The sequence below is a fragment of the Dipodomys ordii genome, unplaced genomic scaffold (assembly GCF_000151885.1).
Source record: "Dipodomys ordii isolate 6190 unplaced genomic scaffold, Dord_2.0 Scaffold131, whole genome shotgun sequence".
Taxonomy (NCBI): Eukaryota; Metazoa; Chordata; class Mammalia; order Rodentia; family Heteromyidae; genus Dipodomys; species Dipodomys ordii.
This window is the reverse complement of record NW_012267347.1, coordinates 3,964,580-3,989,499: the sequence shown is the minus strand read 5'-3', so window position 1 is coordinate 3,989,499 and position 24,920 is coordinate 3,964,580. Positions and strand designations below refer to the sequence as shown.

The 24,920-nt window shown below is 40.7% G+C and overlaps 1 protein-coding gene across 5 annotated transcripts in view; it reads right to left on the bottom strand.

Annotated features, from left to right (window-relative positions):
- Arhgef11 (Rho guanine nucleotide exchange factor (GEF) 11) overlaps positions 1 to 24,920 on the bottom strand; it is a 102,815-nt gene that overhangs the window by 26,727 nt on the left and 51,168 nt on the right. For 4 of the 5 annotated variants that reach the window (XM_013030669.1, XM_013030672.1, XM_013030671.1 and 1 more), the window contains exons 2-12: positions 21,830 to 21,921; positions 21,028 to 21,126; positions 17,581 to 17,630; positions 16,530 to 16,587; positions 15,549 to 15,724; positions 14,738 to 14,809; positions 7,555 to 7,600; positions 6,885 to 6,961; positions 5,133 to 5,270; positions 613 to 687; positions 289 to 390 (exon numbers count right to left, since the gene is read on the bottom strand). In XM_013030669.1, the coding sequence (XP_012886123.1) occupies positions 289 to 390; positions 613 to 687; positions 5,133 to 5,270; positions 6,885 to 6,961; positions 7,555 to 7,600; positions 14,738 to 14,809; positions 15,549 to 15,724; positions 16,530 to 16,587; positions 17,581 to 17,630; positions 21,028 to 21,126; positions 21,830 to 21,921 (985 nt within the window). Of the gene's footprint in view, positions 1 to 288; positions 391 to 612; positions 688 to 5,132; positions 5,271 to 6,884; positions 6,962 to 7,554; positions 7,601 to 9,178; positions 9,299 to 14,737; positions 14,810 to 15,548; positions 15,725 to 16,529; positions 16,588 to 17,580; positions 17,631 to 21,027; positions 21,127 to 21,829; positions 21,922 to 24,920 lie in introns of all 5 variants that reach the window. The other variant, XM_013030673.1, reaches the window with a different exon arrangement.

The following is a 24,920-nucleotide window of genomic DNA, read 5'->3' as shown; positions in this document are numbered from 1 at the left end:
TGTATTTGCAAAGGCTAGTTTCTCAACGCTCCAATCAAAAAACTGAGTGAATCTTTCTGGTTTAGCTCCTCTCAGTACTCCCTAGGTTAATATCAAGACATAAAATGTCAAAGACAGCTGTGCTGAAAATCCCTTCTGCACAGATTTCATCTTCTTTTGTTTTCAACTCTGTCCTTGAGGTGCCTGACTATGCCCACAGACCTCACTTGCAGCATTAGATATCTAGAGTTCAGGCACACAGGCCAGAGTACAGACAAGCATTCAACAAAATTAATGCTTCTGACTTACCAGTGGACTGGGGTCTGCTTGAGAGAAGATGTAGCGCAGAAAAACTGCCAGGTGAGCTGGATGTGACTTCAGTTTCTCAAGATCCTGGAAGATGATGTCACTCTGGAAGGCAGAAGGATAAGAATGGCTGGAAGGCACAGAGGCAGGAGACAGCAGCACAGTCTGTTCCAGCTTTGCTCCCATGCTTTCCACCTTCCAGGCTTTTTTCAGTCAGGCTTCTTCCCCAATACACTTCTCACAGCTGGTGTGAGTTAAACTGCTTTTAGTCAAGGGCAGGTTGTATGACAGAAGGATGATGAAAGGAGAAAACCAGGAAACCGTTACCTCGTTGTTGAAATAACCGGGGTCATAATCTTCCTCTGGGCCAATAATTAAAGGCTTTAAGCTTTGATCTACCGCCTGCAAAGAGAGGTAAGTTGCAGAGATGAGAAGTTACAGAGAACAGAGATTCAACCTTCTCAATGGAAGAAAGCCACACGGGTCTGGTAAACACTGGTACTTCACTACTGTCCCCAAATCTCAGAGCACAGATGCAAGGATTCCACTTGCAGGAAGCCAACTGCTTCTGGGTGGGGCACAGCTGACTTAGGACAGCCTGGTCACATGATATATGAAGATGGGAAGTAAGAGAAAAATGCTCTCTTCCTGTTTGCAAAAGATCTAGGGAGAGAATGTCAGCAACAAAATAACTAAGAGGCTATAACTCCTGCTTGACTGTTGGGTCAGGGACTCTGCTTTTTCCTAAATAGACTACATAGCCACCCTTCTCCCTAAATACACACCCTCTAAATCTGCTGTCTACCACAGTGCTACTCAAAAAGAGTTGTGCACATAGCAAGTACCAGTGGCTTAATAATTTTCAGAGAGACTAAGAGTGGATCTATCTCTCCCTGAATGAAATGAGATGAGGCTGATCTTTCTCAAACACCCCTTGGATTATTACCTTTGCTAAAAAAAAAATCTATGGCAGGTCTCCATTACCTATTAAAACCCAAACTCCTAAGCCAGGAGCCAGTTGCTCATGCCTGTAATTTTATGAGATCTGAGGCTAGAGGTTAAAAGTCAGCCTGGGCAGACAAGTCCATAAGCCTCTTAACTCCAATTAACTATCAAAAAAGCTGAAAGTGAACCTGTGGCGCAAGTGATAGAGCACTGACCTTAAGCAAAACACCTCAGGACAGTGCCCAGGCCCTGAGTTTAAGCCTTAGGACTGGCACACTAGTGAGCTTGTGTGGGCACACATACCATACCCCCAGTCCCTTAGTTTGCTTCTCTGTTTCTCCCTTATGCTATTTTTTTTTTTTTGTTTTGTTTTTGGTGCCAGTCCTGAGCTCAAATTCAGGGCCTAGCACTCTACCACTTGAGCAACTTCTGGCTTTTTGGTGATTAATTGGAGCTTCCTGAATAGCTAGGATTACAGGCATGAGCCCCTAGCACCCAGCTTCCTAATGCTAGTTTTAATAAAAAATTAATCCTAAGTGACTGCCATTGCTCACCTATGAAAGAGGCTTCATACTACATTAACTTTTTAGCTGGTTCCTGGGTAAAAATTTTCTCCTAAAGGTTTCTACAGTTTTCAAAGTCCTGCCTTCCACCGCCCACTATCCCCTACATTCATTTATTCATTTATTTTGTGTTAGTCTTGGGGCTTGAACTCAGAGTTTGGGTGCTGTCTCTGAGCTTTTTTTTTGCCCCCCTCAAGGCTAGTGTTCTACCACTTGTGCCACAGCTCCATTTACAGCTTTTTGGGTAGTTAATTGGAGATAGTTTCATAGGCTTTCTTGCCCAGGCTGGCTTTGAACCTTGATCCTCAGACCTCAGCCTCTTGAATAGCTAGGGTTATAGGTGTGAGCAACCAGCACCTGGCTTTTTTCTTTCTGGCAGTGTTGAGTTTAAACTTAGGGCTTTGTGTTTGATAGGCAAGTGCTCTAACAATTGAGTCATACTCCCAGCTCCTTTCAAAGCTTTTCCAGCAACTGTATTTTCCCCTCAGTTTAATCTCCCTCATTACCAATGATTCCTCAATAATGGCTGTTCCTGGAACCCAACTATCTCACTGTGCTTTCACACAGCCTAGGACACTCTCTTTCCAAGGAATTTTCTTCACAACACTTCTCTGCCTTTTCTGTTTTCTTGGATAATCACTGACTTTATGACAAGAAAGACTAAATCAAAGAAATGACTCTCCTGAACATATCTCAGAGACTACAGCCTAATACTCCACTTATAACTGAAAAAAGGTAAAGGTAAGAGACTGACTGGCATACTCAAAGCTGCAGGGTTAGGTTAATGGGCTGGACTTGTACTTATTAGACATAGCCCAAGTATTCTCTTCTCCCATAACATCACAGTTTCTTACCCCATTGGGCTCCAGGATGAATTTACATTTGGCTCTACTTGGATCTTTGGTGAAAGGAACCAAAAAGAGTAGGATTTTGTTGTTTGGGTCAAGAATTTTATTTGAGTCAAGGTCTCACTATGTAGGCCAGGTTAGCTTCAAACTCTTGATCCCCCTGCCTTAATTTCTGGAGTGCTGGGACTACAGGTGTGTACCACCATGGGCAGGTGAGGGAATGACTATTTAAAAGTCTTTAAAGGGCTGGGAGTGTGGCTTAGTGGTAGAGTGCTTGCCTAGTATTCGTGAAGCCCTGAGTTTGATTCCCCAGTACCAAATAAACAGAAAAAGCCAGAAGTGGTGCTGTGGCTCAAGTGGTAGAGTGCTAGTCTTGAGCTAAAGAAGCTCAGGGATGGTGCCCAAGACTGGCAAAAAATTTAAAAAAGTCTTTAAAAACAAACATTTTAGAATTGTGTCACAGAAAATAAAGAGTACAGACAGGCATTGGTGGCTGATACCTGTAATCCTAGCTACTCAGGAGGCTGAGATCTGAGGATCATGGTTCAAAGCCATCTGGGCAGAGCAAGACTCATATTGCTAATAAACTATTCAGAAAAAGCTGGAAGTGGTGTTATGGCTCAAGTGGTAGAGCTCTAGCCTTGAGCACACAGAGGCTCAGGGACAGCAACCAGGTCCTTAATTTCAGGCCCGGCAAAAAAAGAAAAAAAAAAGAGTAACCTATACTTCTATTCTCCCGTAGCTAACCATGTTATAGACAGAATAGGTTTTCTCTTATTTTCTTACTAATATATATTATTAATAGTTATTGGAACTATATTTGCTCTTACTACACAAAAGTTGTAGTTTAGTTTTTGGAGAGTAAAAAAATTCAAAGGAGGAGAAAAGGGACTCATTTCCTCCATCCCTGCCCCAATTAACCAAGTAAAGAACCTTTCTAACAGGATGTATGCCCAACACCTTCAGCATCCCCAACTTGGTTTTTAAGATCTAAAAAAGGAGAGGTAGGAGTAGACATGCAGTTTAGAAATGAAGAGACACCAGAGGATGTCCCACTTTCATCCTCAAGCCACTATTTCTGCTCCTTAGAGAAAAAAACTAACAGCTTCTCAAGTATTCTTCCAGAAGAAATCTCACAAAGGAGAATTCTCCTCTTCCCCCCCTCCTCTTTTTAAATGTAAATAGAGGCTTTCTGTCTACACTGTTTCACATCTATTTAGGAAGAACTTCACAAAATTCGAATTCACATTTACATTGCATTTATAGTGAGAAGTAGGTTTTATTTTATTTAATTTTTTTTTGGTCTGGTCGTGGGGCTTGAACTCTGGGCCTGGGCGCTGTCCCTCAGCTCTTCAGCTCAAGGCTAGCACTCTACCACTTGAGCCACAGCACCACTTCCAACTTTTTTCTTTTTGCTTATGTGGTGCTGAGGAATCGAACCCAGGGCCTCATGCATGCAAGGCAATAAGCGCTCTACCACTGAGCCACCTTCCCAGCCCCTGAGAAATAGGGTTTAAAATTAATTTAAATTTTAAAAAGTGGGTAAGTTTAAGGGAAAAAATTAGGTTATTTAAGCAATTAGCTATGGGTAAAAAAAAATTATGCTGGTAATTTTAAGTGCTACTTTAAATAGTGTGATAACAGCAATTGCCATTATTTTCTAGTAATGTGGTCTCTTCTGTTTGCATGAAGACACACAATTTACCGGCTGTCAAGGCAGGCCATTCCATTGCTAGGCAACACAGATTCTTTGCAGCTTTTGGTCTGAGCCAAAACCTGTCTTCCTGAAACAGCTCTGGACTTAGTTCTACCCTTGAGTGGAGAGGTTTTCAAATCAGATCTTTAGAACCCTTTGGCTCCATGAAGTACCTTTGAAGATATAGATGGGTTAGATGAGTGGACTGTTGATAAGAAAGATCTCAGTCTAGGCATTCACACACAGTGAGACCAAAGGAGGATACTCTTAGGGGAGGAACACAAAGGTGCAATGCCTCTGTGCCTCTGATCATATAAAATAATATTTACTGAAATGAATTCCAAGACATGGAAAAAAGAAAGAAAGATTTCAGGAGCACCAAAACATTTATTTTCTATATTAGAGTTCTAAATAATAAGGTTTTGTTTGAGGAAAAGATGTTGATGAGGAAAAAGAACACTGAAGATTAGTATTTTAGAGACACTAGCTCCTATATGAATCAGCCACTAAAAGAAAGACCAGCTGTCTGCTTCTTAGCTATCATGTTCCCTACAGCTATATCCACTGAGTCTTCACGTAGAACCCGAGTTCACCCGACTTCCATATTCCTATTGATAGTAGGTTCTTTCTTTGCTATTTGTTCTCTTAGTGGCTGTTCTCAAAGTGACTATTTCAAATTGTGTTGCCCAAATAGAGTTTGATCTGACTACTCAAGACTATGTGCTGGCAGTAAGTCTCCAGATTGTAGTTCTGAAAGGGGGAAAGAAATATTGCAAGGTGATTCCAATTACTTACTTGGTCACTGGATGGGGGGACTGGTGCATCTGAGCCCTGCCGCCTGTGGTGCTGGGCAATCCTGGCCATGATCACAGGGGAGGTTCGAGGACTGTCTAGTCCAGGGTCTGACAGTACTGAGTTCCGATTCATCAATGACTAGAAGAACAGAGAATTCTGTGAGAATGAATCTTGTCCACAAGACTCACTGAAAGTCAGCTTACTTAGTAATGAAAATCATGTTTCCATTATACCGTATTTTTGATTCTATATATCTTATTTGACCCTCACAATATTCCTTAAGTAGGCATTATTATCCGTCCCACTTTTCATATAAAGAACTAAGACTCAGAAAAGTTATGAAGCTTGAGTTCATAACGTATATACTGGAGTCAAACCAAAAAGTCTCAATCCATAGCCTATACTCTTCATCATCAACAAATAATGTGAGTGATGATTATTTAGGCTTACCATTACTATCTCATCTTACTCATTTTCTTCCTACCTGACAGGAGCAGTCAGGAAATAAAATTCTGTTATCTAAACATTTTTTTCCTTTTCTTTTTGGGGGTATTGGGATTTAAACTCAGAGTCTTCGTTTTGGTGCGCTACCACCTGAGCCAACCCTCCAGCCTAAACACTAGACATTAAAATGTTTCAACTACATATTCACATAATCTGGCTAAGTAAATGGTCTGCTGATGTCATCACATTTCTTCTACTCGTGTGTGTGTGTGTGTGTGTGTGTGTGTGTGTGTGTGTGTGTGTGTGTGTGTGTGTGTGCGTGCGCCTGTCCTGGGCTTGAACTCAGGGCCTAAGTTCTCTCCCTGAGCTTCTCTCTCTCTTTTTTTAAAATAGTTATCAGATGCACATTTTATTTTTTTATTTTTATTTTTTTGTGCATGGTCTATTTTTATATTTATTTTTAATTTTTTATTGAAAAGATACTATACAGAGGGTTACAGTTACATGAGTGAGGTAATGAGTACACTTCCTATTGGGCATTGTTACCCCCTCCATTATTTTCCCCCTACCATCCCTTCCCTCTCTACTTTCCCTGAGGTTCTTTTTTTTTTTTAATTGTGGTTAAGTGATTACATAATTTCCCAAATTTCACAGTATTGTGGAATAATGATGCTCATTTAAAGTCACAAGTTCATTCTAACTTTCCTGGAGCAAATTGTCTATCACAGTCTATAACATATAACGGTGCACACTATACACCATACATGTGATCAGCAGCATGGGGATATTTAGTAGTGGTTCGACCAGATGAGTGGGAGTTCTTTGTTTCTTAAGCCTGAGCTTCTCTTGCTCTAGCTACTGCTCTACCACCTAAGCCACAATTAAATTTCCAGCTTTTTTTTGGATCTTACTTGAAGGGTCGCAAAACTTTCCTGTACAGGCTGACTTCAAACCACCATCCTCAGATCTTAGCCTTCTGAGTAGGTAGGAATACAGGTGTAAGCCACCAGCACCCAGCAGAGACGACCACTTTTGATGAGGTTGGTTTCATTAATCTAAGATGTTATTCCAAGCTATACAGACATGTTTTAAGTCCTGCTTCCTTAGTCTCAAAGGTCTATGACTAATGATAAAATACAAGCCAGATTTTGCGATCTAGTATATATGATAAATTTGAACCCTCTTTTTTGGAACCCACAGCATAAGTAACTAAATCTTTGGAACAGGAACAGCAAAGGGGTTAAAGGCCTACGTGTGGCCAGTGAGTCTCAGGAGCTGAGGGTAAGGGATCCTCCTGATGGTACTCACTTCACTGATAGAAGGAATGCGTTCTGTCCCAGAGTCCAAGCCACTGTCTGCCTCCTGGTAATCCAGAGAGAAACGGCCTAAGGAAAAAAAAAGAATTTAGATAGAAAGGAAGGAGCTCAAGCCTAAGGGAAACAAGAACACTTATTCTGGTCACTTGTATATAAGAACAGGAAAATGAAGCAATGCCTTCCTTTTTCTTGCCAGTTTTTCTTCAGCTCTCTCATGTTGCCACCACTAGACTCTCCCAGATACCTACCTTCCACTCTTACCACGTCTGCCTTTCACCTACCTCACCCCTATACACAGGGCATGTATCCTCTTGATGTTAAAGACTGGAGTTCTACCTCACAATTACTCTCAATCCTAAACCTATCCATCCCCAACCCTCTCTTAGTCACTATCCCTTCTCACAAGTTGAGCACCCAAGAGCCAGCTGCAACTAGGCAGGCTGCTGTCTCGACCATAGTCATCTGGTACCTTCCTGGTCCTTTCATCCAGTGTTGTTAGTTAGCTGATCATTTCAACTGCTTCCATTGGCCCATTATTCTGTTTCCCTAAGGACAGCTACTATGTATTTTCTTTCCCACAATCTGTCCCATGGAAGATGACAATAAATAAAAAGCTGGAATAGAACTATATGCCAGAGAAAAAAGAGGTGATGGGGACTCACCTTCTGATGGTCTCTGGCTGCTGTCACCATAGAATGGAAGTATGTCCTAAAAGAGAAAGGCCCAGAGGGAGGGTAAATTCTGTGAGCCTCTTTCTCCTTTTTCTCTCCACCAATCAGAGCTGTATTTTCTTATAGTTAGTGATCATTGCCTCAAAAATGCATTAGAATAAATATTGCTCTAAGTGTACAGTTTGAGGGAATGGTGACCCCTAATGGTGAAAAGGGAACTTAACCACTGGTAAAATGCAAAAAATCTCACTTCTCAAAGCATTTATTGCCTTATTTGGGGTAGATATAGGAAATATCTTATTAAGGATTAGGGAATGCCAAAAGCTCAAGCAGTCATTGAGGGAAGCTGTGTAAGATATACCTCTAGAATCTTGAGAAGAATAGGTGTCAGTTTGGAGCTGACTGCCTAGTCATGTCAAAGAAGTAAGACTGATAGTACTTTATTATGTACAAAGCACACTCTTATACTGTGGTTAATCTTTCAGCAAATGAGTGCCAAATAATACTCTCATCAGTGAGGAAATAGAAGCTTAGATCTTCATTTGCCCAAGATACACAGTAGGTGAACTCTAAAACCATGGTAGGAGCCCAGATCTCCAGATTCTAAGCTCAGTGTCTCAGATCCATTATTTTATGAATACATGGATATCAATGGTGGTGGCATCAGCAGCAGTAAACATGCACTGGCCCCTGTGACAAGGGTATGCTTCAATTATGACAATACCCTAGTAATTATATTTCTATAGTGATCTCCATTTTGTAAATGAGGAAAGTGAGATTTAGTAACTTGCCCAAGAATCTTAAAACTGGTGGGAACTAGTGCTAGGTTTTAAATCTAGATGGTCCATGTCCACAACCTGAATTGTCCCTTGGAAAATGAATGTTTTAAATTTACTTCCCCAGTTTTTTTATTTGAGTGATCTAAAAAAAGAAAGTAGATATGCCTTAAATAATTTCTGTTAGTCTGGGCAAATACTGTTCTCCTAAAGACTGTTTCTTCAAAGCTACTTCAGTATTTCTCCAAAGAACTGAGGCTTGATAGACACAAGATGCAATAGTAGACTCAGAAGAGAACACATAAAGAACCCTCCTCCCTAGAATTTTCCACAAAGTGTGGCTAGCTGTTATGGTACATTCCCTCTCAACTAACTAGGGATCCTTTACATGAGGTGATTTTTATGCTAGTATTTCTTTGAGAAGACCCATTATTTAAAGGATAATGTGGTAGGAAAAGCTACCAGATGAGTAAAAATTAGGGTAGGAATACATTAATTATGAAGAAACAGCCCAGAAGAGAAGGATAGCTAGAAGACTAAAACTGTTAATCTTTATTTTGTATTTGTTCTTTTCATTGCAATTAGAAGTTCTAGAAGTACAAGAAGCAGACTTTTTCTTCACATAATATTCTAGGTTTCAGGATATGCTGAGCCTCTTTGGTGTTAAATACTCTAAGAACCACTAACTTTTTCCTTTATAAAACACTAACACTTACTATCTAAGCCTGAGGTCCTGCCATGACTCAGAAAGCCTTCTGTCTGTCCTTGCTTTCTTCTTCTGTCTATACCCAGTCCAACTGCATAGTGCCTTTCCTAGACCTATGCCTACCATCACTCACCACTAAGCCACCAGTCTCCTGCTGGATCTTCAGCTGTAACTGAGTGACTCGTCGCCGGGCACCTTCGATCTGCTCTTCCAGCAGGCTGGCAGGGTTCCGGCTATACACCTCACAGATACGCTAGGGAGGGGGTGAGGAGGAAAAGGAGGAGGGGAAAAGGCAGAGGGTGGTTAGTAGAAAATGGATGACTCATCAGGGAAGGAAAACAGGTAGTTATTCCGAAACAAAGAGTAGAGAGAAGCTCTGCCTGCTAGAAGATGCGCAGTATTTCACCACCATTTAGGATCAGAAAAGACAGGTGATGAGAAACAGAACACATGAGACAGCAGGAGAAAGGAAACAACACAAAAGCCTGCCCTACTCTAACCTTAGGGCTTGGCCTAAGTCCTAATATCCTAAATGAAGTCTTCCTCAACTCTTACTCAAGTGTGAAATATTAAACTGTCTAAATAGTATACAAAAAGTGCTATAGAGGAAATGAACAATAAAACCAGACGAGAGTAGAAAGATGCCTGACCAGAATAGTTGGTCTTCCTGCCCAACCATCAGAAAGAAAGCTTCTGGACAGCAGGTACCACCTCACCCCTTGTTTCACATTGCTTACACCATGGGAGTAGAGTAAAGCACAGGGGCTGAGGGAGAATGGATTTGAATTGTGGTACTTCCACTTACTCACAATATAGACTTGGGCAAGCTTAAATACATCCTCACCAATAAAATGGAGAAGATAGTATCTGCCTCATGGGATGGTTATTAAGATCTGGATGGGATTATGTAAAGTATTTAGCAAATATACGGCACATAGTTACACACTTGAAAATATGGCAGCTATTAATATTTTACCACAAAAAGACTTGATAAATCTTGCTGGTTAAATAGATAAAGATGTTGGGCACATATGTTAGCTAAGCTCATTTGAGATTTCCTGCTACCTGATGACAACCTTATGAAAATTTCTTATATGTGTTTTATCTTTTCCAAACTTATCAAGCCCCAACCCTGCCCTCAATCCCAGCAGATAATATCATCTGGTAAGAACTTTCTCAGCTTTACTCACTTCAAAGCATCTGCAGCTGTCTCTCTGTCTCAGGAGAGAAACTGCCTAAATAATTTACAAAGCCAGTCCCTCCAGGTATTTTGGATACTTCCTGGACACTGTTCACTTATGTTCAAAGTCCCCTTTTTTGCAATGACTCCTTCCTTACTCTACAAAAATGTTCAAGTTCCACGACTGAAAACAAAACCACAACAAAGCCCTTTCCACAAACTCAAGATTATTTTTCAAGTCACTGCCCTGTTTTTTCTTCCCTTCTTTTGTCACCAAATATTTCAAAACAGTAGCCTATATCTTTAGAACTTTTTCCCTACCCCATTCTTTGCCTTCTAGTCATTCAGCCAGCATTTGTAGCCAAGTGTCTTCCCCATTATTTCAAACAGCTACTCTTTCAAAGATAAAACATAATAGCAAATGCTATTCTATGTGCCACAAAAACACCTATGTTCGTCTGTTCTCAGCTCTCACTTCTCTCCTCTTCTCTTTACACTGGTGCCGTGGGTGATCTCTTCAGGACAGTGTCAATGATTACCTTCAGACTGAAGACATCTGAATTTCTTTTTAACTTCAGCCCTGTTATATCCATATGCCCAGAGGACAGTCTATCTGAATATCTCATGGTCTGTCCAAGTCAATAGATCCAAAACTGACCTTCATTATTTTCCCCTAAGCTCTGCTCCTCTCTATTATCTTGTTATATCAATGGCATCATTATTCTAACCAAGTATCCACAGGGCCTTTCATTACCAGTTGGTAAGTTTCTCTGATTTGATCTCTGAGAGGCCCTCTATTGTAATCCCTTCATTTTCATTGTGTCTCCTCGTGTTCTTGTTAAATCTTTATCTTTTACATACCACAGCCTTCGAGATTTCCTTATGTCATTTTATTTAACACATTTCTCCAAAGAACACTGATTTGAAAATGTGATCAGTCCACTACACAGAGTCCTTTAATTTCCACTGCTTTCAAACAAACTCCAAACTCCTCCTATTTATTACCAAATTACTTTCCAACCACCACCACTCCTACTGCTAGTTTCAATGTTCTAGGCATAGCAGACTGAATCAAACTCAAGCATCACCTCATGAAACCTTCTGATAACTGAATAAATAATTATTCCTTCTGTTACAACATTTTTGTTGTCGTTGTTAGTCATAGGGTTTGAACTCTGGGCCTGGGCGCTGTCCCTGAGTTCTTCAGCTCAGGCACCACTTCTGTTGGTTAACTGGAGATAAGAGTGTCATGGACTTTCCTGCCCAGACTACTTTTGAACTATGATCCTTAGATCTCAGCCTCCTAAGTAGCTAGGATTACAGAGGCTTTAGATTTTTTTAAAAATTATAATTGAGCCAGGCGCCAGTAGCCATGCCTATAATCCTATCTACTAAGGAGGCTGAGATCTGAGGATTGTGGTTTGAAGCCAATCTGGACAGGAAAGTCTGACACATCTTAACTCCAATTAATTCCCCATACACACCAAAAAAAAAAAAAAAGCCTGAAATGGAGCTGTGGTTCAAATGGTAGAGCATTAGCTTTGAGTAAAAAAAAGCTCGAGGACAGTGTCCTGGCTATGAGTTCAAGTCCCAGGACCGACACCTCCCCCCTCCACCGAATATATGTACATATGTATATGTATATATATATATATATGTATTAGATATACATATCATTGAGATAAAATTCATATATAAGCTCCTTATTTAAAATACGTAATTCAGTGGATTTTTGTCAGTTGTGGGTCTTGAACTCTGGGCCTGGTTGCTGTCCCTGAGCTCTTCAGCTCAAGGCTAGTGCTCTACCACTTGAGCCACAGCACCACTTCTGGTTTTCTGGTGGTCAATTGGAAATAAGAGTTTCATGGACTTTCCTGCCTGGAGTTGGCTTTGAACCATGATCCTCAAATATCACCCTCCTAAGTAGCTAGGATTACAGGTGTGAGCCACAGGAGCCTGGCCTAATTACTATTATCAAATTCTGGAACATTTATATCACCTCAATAAGAAAGCTGTTACCTGTAAGCAGAGACTGATAATTTCTCCTTTCTTTCACTCTCTAGTACCACTAATCAATTTTCTATAACCAAGAATCTGACTATTTAAGAGTCAATATTTATATTTGTATATAAAAAAGTCAATTTATAGACTGTGCTTGGCTCTTGGCTGTTTTCAGGGTTCATTCATGTTGTAGCATGTATCAGAACTTTATTCCTTTTTTTTTGGTCTCTTGTGTGGCTTAAACTCTGGGCCTGCACGCTGTCCCTGAGCTCTTCAGCTTAAGGCGAGAGTTCTACCACTTGAGCCACAGCACCAATTCCGGTTTTCTAGTGGTTAATTGGAGATAAGAGTCTCACAGACTTTCCTACTTTCCTGCCCAGGTTGGTTTTGAACTGTGATCCTCGTATCTCAGCCTCCTGAGTAGCTAGGATTATAGGCATGCGCCACTGGTCCTTGGTTCTTTATTCCTTTTTTTGTTTTTTTGTCATCGGTCATGGGGCTTGAACTCTGGGTCTGGGTGCTGTCCCTCAGCTCTTCAGCTCAAGGCAAGCACTCTACCACTTTTCTGGTGGTTAACTGGAGATAAGAGTTTCACAGACTTTCCTACTTTCCTGCCTGGCTAGGAGTGAGCTACTAGCACCCGGCCTCTTTATTCCTTTTTATGGCTGAGTAATAGCCCAGTGTGTGGACATGCCACATTTTACTTTTCTATTCAGTCTGTAGACTTTGGACTGGTTCTATTTTTCGCTATAATAAGGCTGTATGAATGATCATGTGGAAGTTTTTGTGTAAAAATATGCCTTCTTTTGGGAATGTATCTAGAAGTGGATATACTGGGTCAGATAGTATCTGTGTTAAGCATTTCCAAGAAATGTCTGTTTTCCAGTATGACTGAAATATTTGACATTACCACCATGAGGAGTGGATATGAATCAGTGACTATGCAGACAAATTAATAAACAAGTATTTCTTAGATTTTTCTACCTCCTTTAACAACACTCAGCATTTTCCAGTATTTGGCTATAGCCATTCTATGGTAAGAAATGTATCTTGTCATTTTGGTGAGCATAGTCCTTGTATGCATAACAAGTGAATGCTTATTGGCCACTTAAATGACTTCTTTAGAGAACTTTTTATTAAAATTCTTTAACTTTTTTAAATGTATAATCATGAGTGTTTATTTAGAACAAAGCTTGTAACAAATATCCTAAAAATCAATTTAAAAAACAATGTTTTGTATTAATGGACATCCTAAAGTTTTGTTTTTTAGAGGGCTGAGGGTCAAACACAGGACCTTGTACATGCTAGACAAACACTACCACTGAGTTACATTACTAACACTTAACAAGTTTTTAATTGAGTTGTCTTTTTACTGATGAATTCTAAGAGTCCTTTATGTATTCTGGTAATTATACCTTTAACGAATACATGATCTATAAATTGTTCTTCTATTCTGTAGGCTGGTGTGTGTGTGTGTGTGTGTGTGTCTGTGTGTGTGTCTGTGTGTCCCCTAAGGCTTGAACTCAGGGCCTGAGCGCTGTTCCTGAGCTTTTTTTGCTCAGATTAGCACTCTAACACTTGAACCACAGCTCCACTTATAGCTTTTTGGGTAGTTTATTGGAGATAAAAAATCTCATGGATTTTCTTGCCTGGGCTGGCTTTGAATCGTGATCCTCGGAGCTCAGCATCCTGAGTAGCTAGAATTACAGGTGTGAGCCACTGGTCCTGGCTTAATTTCTTGGTATTGTCTCTTCGTGCACAATGTTGTAATTTAAGATGATCAATATTTGTAGGTTGTGCTTTTATTTATTTAACTTTTTGCATGCCCATACTGGCCTTGAACTTTGGGCCTTACTCTTATCATTCAGCCTTTTTACTCAACAGCTGGCACTCTACCATTTAAGACATGCTTCCAGTTCTAGTATTTTGCTGGTTAACTGGAGACAAGACTCTCACAGATGTGTGAATCTGAGATGGCTTCAAAGATTGTGTGCTTAGTGTCATATCAAAGAAACCATTGCTAATCCAAGGTGATAAAAGATTTATATCTCTTTTCTTCTAAGAGTTTCATAAATAATTTTAGTTCTTACATTTAAGTCTTTGATCCATTTTGAGTTAAATTTTGCTAAGTGAGTGGAACAGGGGTCCAAATTCATTCTTTGCATGTAGATATCCAGTTGTCACAGCACCATGTGTCAAAAAGACTATTCTTTCTCCACTGAATTGTCTTGGCACCTTTGTTGAAAAAAATCAATTGACCATAGATGTATGGATTCATTTCTAAATTCTATTCTATTGACTCATAGGCTATCCTTCTATCAGTACCATTAGCACTGATTAGTCTATGTCAATATATAACTATCAGCATTTTCCCAACCCCAACTTTTACTTTTAAGGTTTTACTGTGATTGGAGATAGTCTGTAAATCAAGTTGTACATTTTGGAAAACTGCTCTATTATAGTATTATTTCACTAAGACAATGGTCTGTTTACCATTAGCAGTGACCTCACCTGTAATTCTTTTTCCTCCTGCCTCAGCATATTCCTGAGGATCTGGGTAGCATGTTTTTGAACTTCAGGATCCTAGAATGGAAAAATATAGTAACGGTAAGACTTAACTGTTTTAAGATTTGCTAATTCCTGGACAAGAAATGATCTAAGAGTAGAATCTGAGTCCTAAGCACATTGTGTATAACATTCAGTACATTGCTGGAATGCAGTAAACATAAAGTCTTATTTTGACTTTATTCCTGAACTTCCCTGAAACTTTGGCTGTAATCACCTTTGATATCAAATTTCCAACTTCTCTACAGACTCGCTGGCTTGGCCTTCATACCAATCAGAAAATCCTACTTCTTATATCTTACCTGTTTCCTGTCCTCTTTTGACCCTTTTCTGATTCCTTTCCTCTGTGGACTGGGCTTCATATCCCACTCCTTCAGGTAGTCCTCTTTCTCTAGGAAGCCATTCCCCTATCCTTGACTTCACAACACACCATGCTAACATTAACTGGCTACAGTCTCTACTGGATGCCTATGTCCATGCCCAGAAAAGGCACTCTCTCCTATCAGGAACATTCTCAGAGGGCCTCTAGAAGACCTTCCACACATTTAGCGAACACACTGAATGTTATCTGATAAATCTTCCCAAGTATTTATGGGGGAGGAGAGTATTAAGGCATGGAACATCCTGTACAATAGGATGTTCTCATCTCTTTGGTGGTGTTCATGTTTTCTTATGAAACCTACTTAATTTAATCTTCACTGGGTAGCTTCTTCAAAGGGACCCTAAAGTGAAGAGAAGGAGCCAAGAAACCCATTACCTGCAGAGGTTTGGGTCCTGTGATGCGTTGTGGAGGTGGCAGGGGTGGAGGAGGTGGTGGTGGTGGGACGGGAGTGATTCGAGGAGCTCCTGCCAGGGATGGGTCCTGTTGCAGCCCAGAGACACCAATAGATGAAGGTGAAGAACCCAGGAGGGTCAGTGCAACATAGGCACCAGCTGGAGAGAACAAAGAGAAGCTCTCTTTGAGTAGCACTGTTCTGAAGAGCAGCTATTCAAACTCCAAAGGAGCATTTTTTCCCCCTTCTCTTTTCATTAAGCTCATAGGATTGTTTATCCTTACTTTTAAGACCCTATACTATTCCTACAGAGCACCAACAGAGTTCCACTCTTCCCCCATCCTTAATTCAGAAACCTCAACCAAAATCTACCCCTGAATATCTGGGAATACTCTACATGGATTACCACATCTGACCATTTTTTAGGGGGGGGGTCTGGCTTTGAACCTGAACTACTCCTGCCTCAGCCTCTTGAGTTCTGGAATTACAGCTGTGCACCACTGTGCCCATATTCCTTTATTAATCTCACTCAATTAAAGCAGCCAATGTAAAGACCTAAAGTACTGCCTGTGTGGTATATGGTACGTACTCAAATTTTAGACACCACTCCCCAACTTCCTATGCCCTTTAATCCCTTCTTTAATATTTATTGCCTCTATCTGATTATTTGTGCACACCTGATTTTGGTGTCTTCTTGGCTACTGAGTATTTTTGTTCCCCTCCCCATGAAATAAAAACCAAGTGAAATGTCTGTGGATGGGAAAGGAGAGAGAATAATATTTAAGTGAGGTATGTTATTAGTAGAATATGGTCTAAATAGAGTGGCAAAGGTTAATGAGTTAAAAATGAAGATGTCTGATGAGAGACTAGTAGTGTTTCCTCTTGAAGCCTTCATGGTCAGCAGACCCCCTCTTGTCTTCCCTCAGTCCACTTGTCACTTATTTTGTTACGCCTCTCCAACTTACATTTGATAAGCTTCACCACCTCCAGGTGTGAACTATTGGTCACCATGGTGCCGTTGACCTGTTTGAGAGACAAATATATATTGAGAAATACTGCTGGAAAAGGGGCTCTTTTTTGTCTGTAATGTCACTCTTGAGGAAGCTATTTCCCAAAGCTCCAATCACATGTTTGCTCAAATTCACATTGAGTTTTTTCCTGTTCGCTTGTGCCATGTGTTTTGCTCTAGCATTAGCCTCTAAGTTTTCAGGAATAAGACTTATGTCATCAACTGTTCATTTCTTTCTTTTTTTTTTCTTCTTTTTTTGTTGGTCATGGGGCTTGAACCCTGGGCCTGGGCACTATCCCTCAGCTCTTCAGCTCAAGGCTAGTGCTCTACTACTTGAGCCACAGCATCACTTCCAGTTTTCTGAGTGGTTTATTGGAGATAAGAGTCTCACAGAGTTTCCTGCCCAGGCTGGCTTTCAACTGTGATCCTCAGATCTCAACCTCCTGAGTAGCTAGGATTATAGGCATGAGCCACTGACGCTGGACAACTGTTCATTTCTTTAGTCATTTTATTTATTTTGGTGTATGTTTTCCCAACCATTTATCTCACACACATGTATGTCAATTGGTCTGTGTGCTTCTTCATTATTAGAGGACTAGGCGTCTCTGCCTATAGGATTTCCTTAATGCTTCTAAGGACTCCAGGTTTCAAAGACAGACCTGAATAGGCAGGCCAGATTTCAGTAGTTTTAAACAGGAAAAGACCCCAGGTCAGCACTATATGAAAGACTATCAGGCTGAGAATCTGAAGACAACTCCCTCTCAACTTAATTTTTGTCATCTGTAAAATGGGGCTAAAACCTATTCTAGAGTAAATGGACTCTGAATATGAGACTTTAAGACACCAGACCTAAGTTTCTTCATTTTCTTCTATGATGTTCCCTTGGTATAAACACCTGATTTGATGAGGGTTGGTATCATAATAGAAGTTTGTAGGATAGGTCAAGGGCAGAAATGCTCCTGCATACCTTCTTCCTCTTTTGTGAAGTAGATATTGGGACTACTTACTTTGATAATCCGGTCTCCTTCTTTCACACCAGCTTTCATAGCTGCACCTCCTGTAGGGAGAAGACCTGATCAGTAGAACCCCATAACTCCCCCCAAAGGCTACTGAATCTACAGCAGGGTCCCAGGGAAGACCATCCTCTTTGAAACTTTATCTCATTTCTCTGTATGATGCAGATTAAATGCTAGGTGGACCTTCATTCTGCTCCAGAAACGGAATGGCTAGAGAAGCTAGAGAAGACTACATAAGGCCACATCTGCTATTATTCCTTCCATCTAGAGGCCAGACGTGTGACAGCCAGCCGAGATGAGAGGCAAACAGGGCTGAGAAGAATATGTATGCTTTATTTGAATGAGTCTAGTTATACCCCAAATTTTGATAATAGTAACTGACTATCCAGTAAAAAAAAAAAGATTACTGGATTAAATATAATTAGTAAAGTAGTAATTATTAAGAGCAATTTGGAGGCCAGGTACTGGTGACTCATGCTTGTAATCCTAATTACTCAGAAGGCTGTGATAAGGTTACTGGTTCAAAGCCAGCCTGGGCTGAAAAGCCCATGAGGCTCTATCTCCAATTAGCCTCCAAGAAGACAGAAATGGAGCAGTTACTCAAGTGGGAGAGTGCTAGCCTTGAGCCAAAAGAGCTCAGGAACAACATCCAGGACCATAGTTCAAGCCCCAAGACAAGAAGAAGAAAGAGGAGGAGGAGAGGGAAGAGGAGGAATAGAAGAGGAGGAAGAGATTAAGAGTTTTCAAAATGGTGGTTCTTAAGCTTGAGAAGGTCATAAAGATGTCCTAAAGTTTCATATCATTAAAGATATTAACCCCTCTGTATACCTTAACACTAACAATAAAATTATATTTAAAAAGATACTGATATTGGGGCTGGGAATGTGGCTTAGTGGTAGAGTGTTTGCCTTGCATGCATAAGGACCTGGGTTCAATTCCTCAGCACCACATAAGCAGGAAAAGCCGGAAATGGCACTGTGGCTCAAGTGGTAGAGTGCTAGCCTTGAGCTGAAGAGCTGAGGGACAGTGCCCAGGCCTAGAGTTCAGGCCCTACAACTTGCAAAAAAAAAAAAGGATATCAATATAGTGTTTTTAAAAAAGAATTATAAACTATGTATAGTTTCTCCCTTAGAAATGGACCAGATTTAGGGTTTCTGATGATAGGTAAGAGGTGTGAAGATCATGTTTTGTTGTTGTTGTTTTGCAGTGGGCCTGGGCCCTGTCCCTGAGCTCTTCAGCTCAAGGGGAGAGCTCCACCACTTGAGCCACAGCGCCACTTCCTGTTTTCTGGTGATTAATTGGAGATAAGAATCTCACAGACTTTCCTGCCTGGGCTGGCTTTGAATGGTGATGCTCAGATCTCAGCCTCCTTAGTAGTTAGGATTATAGGTCTGAGCCATTGGCACCCGGCAGACCATATTTTTTAAATTTTCAGGTTCTTGATTTTTTGAGTGTTTTTGACCACTATGTATTTTTAAATGGCTTACATGCCTAACTTAATTTATATTCAGGAAGCACAAGAAAAATCTACAGCTGAAATGAGTTGTGAAAAGCATAAAAAGATTTTGTAAACTTTCCTCATGATGATCAATTAAATCTGGTTAAGTTGTAGTCATCTGAGCAAAACAAAATTCCTGTAAGCATATCTAGATGTTTCAAGTATATAAAGGAAAAGAATGCAGCAATGACTACATTCCAATTTGGCTTTTCAATACAGGATTCAAGATTCTCCTCATCTAAAAAGAGCTACTTATGAAAGAGTTTGCAACACACAGTCATGTAGAAGTAAAAGTCAGACTAGAACTATCTTGCTAGAATATATAATATACAAGGTACTTCCAATAGCTTAAGTGACTTTAAAAAGTATATTCTTGGTGATTCAATACTTCTGGGCAGGAGCAAGGATTTCAATTATCTTATGGCCTTAGTAATTATATACACAGAATACAGACTATATTTTGAGAAATAGTGAATAATCTAGTATGTGGATAAGACAGTACGAACTGCTTTATTACTCTTATGATTTCAATGCCAACCAAATGAAGTCTCTTCCACTTTCCTTCCCCAAACACAAACACATGCACAAACACTCCAAAGCCTACATTTTATTACAAGTTATTTTTTTGTTCTCTTTTCTCTGGGTCTAACTCTGCTCAGCCTAAGTGGAGGGGGAAAGTTAAGGGGAGCTGAATCCACACTTCATTGGAGGGGATCCCAGACTTTCTGTATCTAATAGACCGCAGAGGCAAAGTACAAGTTATTGGCAGTCCCACTAGCTGTCTCATCCTAGTCCAGGAATCCTGAAAAACAAGGAAAGCAAAGAATAAAACTACAATTTCAAGCTTTACCCTAGGATATGAAAAACAAACCTCTCACTGGTAAAAGTTAGTACCTAAATATAAGAAGTCATAATGATTTGCATTCTTATATAGCCCACACATCTTGTTTTGGTCAAATATTTGAAATTCTCTTTACTTTTCTCTTAAAATATACATTAAGTATATTTTCCTTTCTCCTCTTATCCCTAGGGTAAAACGCCAGCCTTCGCCCTGCCTTTTCCTGTATTCTACATGCCCAGCCTATGATGCTCCATATCTCTAGCCCTATCCCATTTGCTATACTATAGTTCACCTCTTTTAGGTATACCTACTTTATACTCTCCCTCCTAATTGTCATCTTTACGGAATCACTAACAATGATTCTATTAGTTGGCATATAATAGAGATATGACTATTCACCACCCTGCTCTACATAGCTGGTCACATAATGGATTTAATGGATTTGTCCATGAAAATGGAATCCCTCTCTTCACTCTTCTCACCAAATTCCTATTCTGCTGATCTGTTTTTCATTTTTGTGTTTCAGACTACCCCTGAAATCTTGTTTTTCTTAAAAGGGCTTCCTAAAGTGATGAGGAGGGAAATGACTATGCTTGGAACCTCAAACTACCCAAATAAGTTTCCAAATGTTTCATCTGACATAATGTCCAACAAACATAATTTATCCTTCGGTAATTTATTACTTGAAGTCGATTGATTGCAAATATGTTCTAAGACTATTTGGACCCATGTGACTAGGCCAAAAGTAAACCTAGAAGAAAGTAACCATGTGTACTTTTAGCTACGTAATGTAAAGGTAAGTAGGAAAGAAGATAGCCTTTGATTCCTCCATGACAACATAAACCTAGTATAAGGCATTCTCTTTGATGGCATCTAGGCATCGGCTGTTCAGTTCATTTTCCAATTTCCAACTGAGGAAGCAGCTATGAAATGGCTCAGCATTTCAGAATTTCCCCCAGACATCTGTAGGGACAAGCCTTACAGTAATTCATTCCTGCCCCTCAGGGCTCCCCAAAGCACGCACTCTCCAAGTCTAGCACTTTCAACATACAATGTGCCTTCAAAGAACCACTGTGGACAGGAGGAATGCAGCACTCACCAGGCCGTACAGATTGTACCAGGACAATGCGATCCCCACTGACTGTGAAGCCAAAGCCATGCTGGTCCTTTTGGATGACGACACAACGCTGAACAAGACCTGGTGAGAAGGAGAGATTAGGTCAGCAGCCTCAGGAAGAACCCAGCTCTGTTTCTTTTTCTTAAGTCTTATATACGAGCAAATAAAATTTACACTGAAATTCCATCTCACATCAGCCAGAATAGCAGTTATCAATAAAATAACAACAAATGTGGACAAGATGCAGGAGGAACCAGGCACCAGTGGCTCATGCCTGTAATCCTAGCTACTTAGGAGTCTGATATCTGAGGATTGTGGTTCAAAGCCAGCCTGGGCAGAAAAGTCTGTGAGACTCTTATTTCCAATTAACCATCAGAAAGCTGGAAGTGGCGCTGTAGCTCAAGTTGTAGAGCACTTGCCTTGAGCTGAAGAGCTCAGGGACAGTGCCCAGACCCAGAATTCAAGCCCCATGACCGATCAGGAAGAAAAAAGAAACAGAGGTTATGACTACGAATTGTTTCCATCCCTGTGAACATTTGTTACCCACTGTATACTGTAATGACTCAAGCACGGACTCCAGAGTTAAAATAGAGCTAATTCTAAATCCTGATCTGTCAACAAGTGTGTGAAGTTAAGACGTTTCCTAGCTCCTCTGTACCTCAGCAGTTTCATCAGTAAAATAAAGATAAGGAGGCAGCTGATATGGGACTCATGCCCCAAACACATTATGTACTGCATGAATGTACACCTCTCTATCTACACTGATGTTCAAGAAGGTAGTTACCTGTTGTCTCTGAGGTGTCAGAGAGCTGGCGATGGTGAGAAGGGGACTTGCGTTCAGATGTGGAATCTCCCAGAGAAGACAGGCTACTTAACCTGCAGAGTAAGAAAAGCACATCAGTGATCTGGGCAGGGAGAAACCAGGATGCTCTATTGAAAAGGGCCCTGAGTCTTGGACAATGAGACCCTGACCCGCCCACCTTTCAGCCTACTCTAACTGATAGGTACTTAGCTGAGTCTGTGCTGCTGGCACTACCACCTATCTGGAATCCTAGTCTGCAGAGAAAGCACGATTTCTTTAATACTCAATAGGTTATGAAAGGAAATGGTCCTTCTCAGAGTCTGATGACAAAGAGACAATTGCAAGAGGGGGATATGCATATATACACACATTTGTTGGGTCTTACCAGGCTGCAATGGGGCTGATGGAACACAACGGAGCAGCAGAGAAAATGAATGCAAGAAAAAGGCAGGGAAAAAACAAACAAGCAAAAAGCTAGTTAGTTTTAGGTGATGATTTGCAAAAGGAGGGAGGGAAGGACACAGTGGGTCAGACATACAGAAGCCTTCATGAGCATAGCAGAACACTCGAATGGCTATAGCAGAAACAAACTCCTCTATTTTATTTACTTATTGACTATTACTAGATTGTGCTGGTACTGGGGCTTGAACTCAGGGTCTTGAGCTCTTGCTCTGCTTTTTTTACTCACAGCTGCATGCTACCACTTGAGCCATATCTCATTTCAGCTTTTTGCTAGTTAATTCGATATGTCTGCCCCGGATGGCTTTAAACCTCAGCCTTCAGATCTCAGCCTCCTGAGTAGCTAAGATTACAGGTGTCAGCCACTGGTGCCTGACTTAGATTCCTCATTTCAGTTTTTTATCCCTCAAAATTCCAACTTTCCAAAATGGCAGTCTCCTGGATAGCAACTGGGTATTTAGTACTAACTTATAACTGGTAACATGCACATTTTTTCTTTTTTCTTCTGCTTTTAAATAGAAAACAAAGGAAGCAATAGCTCAAGCCTCTGAAAATTCCATTTATCTTTTGTATACCCACAGGAGAACAGGCATCTGATCTGTTATGTTTGGTGGTAGTATATACCAACCCTATAATCAGCCCTGTTCCCATCGTTAACCTGAGGCATCTTGCTTACAAACTATTGAAAGGGCTGGGAAGGTGGCTCAGTGGTAGAGTGCTTGCCTTGCATGCATGAGGCCCTGGGTTCGATTCCTCAGCACCACATAAGCAGAAAAAAAAAGCCGGAAGTGGCGCTGTGGCTCAAGTGGTAGAGCACTAGCCTTGAGCTGAAGAGCTGAGGGACAGTGCCCAGGCCCAGAGTTCAGGCCCCACGACCGGACCAAAAAAAAAAAAAGAAGTGGAGCTGTGGCTCAAGTGGTAGAGTGCTAGTCTTAAGGGAAAAAAATGCTCAGGGACAGCATCTAGGCCTTGAGTTCAAGCTTAGGACTCTCTTTCTCTCTGAACCATGTAGAGATACAACATGTTCAAAAATCAAATTAAAATACAAAGGAGGTGATTTTTCTTTCCCCTCAGAATGGTTATTACCCTCTTACCTGGACAGGTGAGACTGCTTTTTACTGGCCGAACTTTGGGTCAGAGACAGAAGGATACCAGGAAAGAAGAGAATGTAGGACCCAGGAAGGAGCAATGTGGGGAAAGGAGGAACAAAGAAAAACAAAATGACATAAACTGGACAAGGCACTGGAGATGGCTGATACAAAACAAAACCACAATAGAGCTAAGACAAACCCAGGGGTAGAAACAGACCACAATATAGTAATGAGCTTACTAAAATGTAAATTTAACCAGGCCATTTATTGTTTAATAATAATTTCCTCTTTTCCTTATTTGTGCACATGAGCGTGTGCGTGTGTGTGTGTGTGTGTGTGTGTGTGTGTATGCGCGCATGCACACGCGCATGCATGCATGTTAGTCCTGGGCCTTGAACTCAGGGCCTGGGTGCTGTACCTGCTCTTTTTTGCCCAAGGATAGCATGTTACTATTTCAACCACAGCTACATTTCCAGCTTTTTGGTGGTTAATTGGAAGTAAGAATATCATAGACTTTCCTGCCTAGGCTAACTTGGAATCATAATCTTCAGATCCCAGACTCTTGAGTAGCTAGGATTATAGGAATGTGTCACTGGTGCCTGATTGCTGTTTAAAATCTTTTGTCTCAGCTAGGCATTGGTGGCTCATGCCAATAATCCTAGCTACTTAGGAGGCTGAGATCTGAGGATTGCAGTTCAAAACCAGCCTGGACAGGAAAGTCTGTGAGTCTCTTATATTGAATTAACCACTCAAAAGCCAGAAGTTGAGCTATGGCTCAAATGGTAGAATGCTAGCCTTGAGCAAAAGAGCTCAGGGACAGGGACCAGGCCCTGAGTTCAAGCCCCATGACCACCACCATCACCAAGAACAAAATCTAGTCTCTCATTGTACTCAAGAGAAAGGTAGTCCTCTTTCTAAACTAGACCATTAGCCACAGCATCTCACAGGATATATCTAGCAGGACAGCCCAGTGTTGGGTCAGCATTTCTCTGATGGCTTTCACAGCTCTCAGACCTAGTCTTCCTGAAGTACAAATAACCAATGGGAAATCCTTGCCTGGACAAGGCTGGAATGTCTGTGAAGGTGGAGATGGACTTGTTGCTCAGTGTCCTCAGTGTCTGAGTTTATTCCCATTTTTAAATGCACAGAGAGGTTAAATAAAAGTAACATGTATATATGTTGGTCTGACTTAAAATCTGTGCTCCTAAGTGAAAAAGTATATGATCTGTGGCTATAGGTACAGTGATATTGCCTTTTCTTTTACAATATGTGCCCATAACATGCATAGTATATAATACATATCACATGTTCACATACATATGCCACATATAAAACACATACACTATACATACATGTTTACAATATGTGCATACAAAATGTATAATGCATGTAAAGTTTTAGTCGGGTCAAGAAAAGGATAGTCTGAGCTAGATCTTCATGAGTTTGGGACAAAGAAATATTCCTGAGGCCCTCAAAATCCAGGAAAAGAGCCATCCTGCCCAGACCCTTGCTCCAGATAAAGT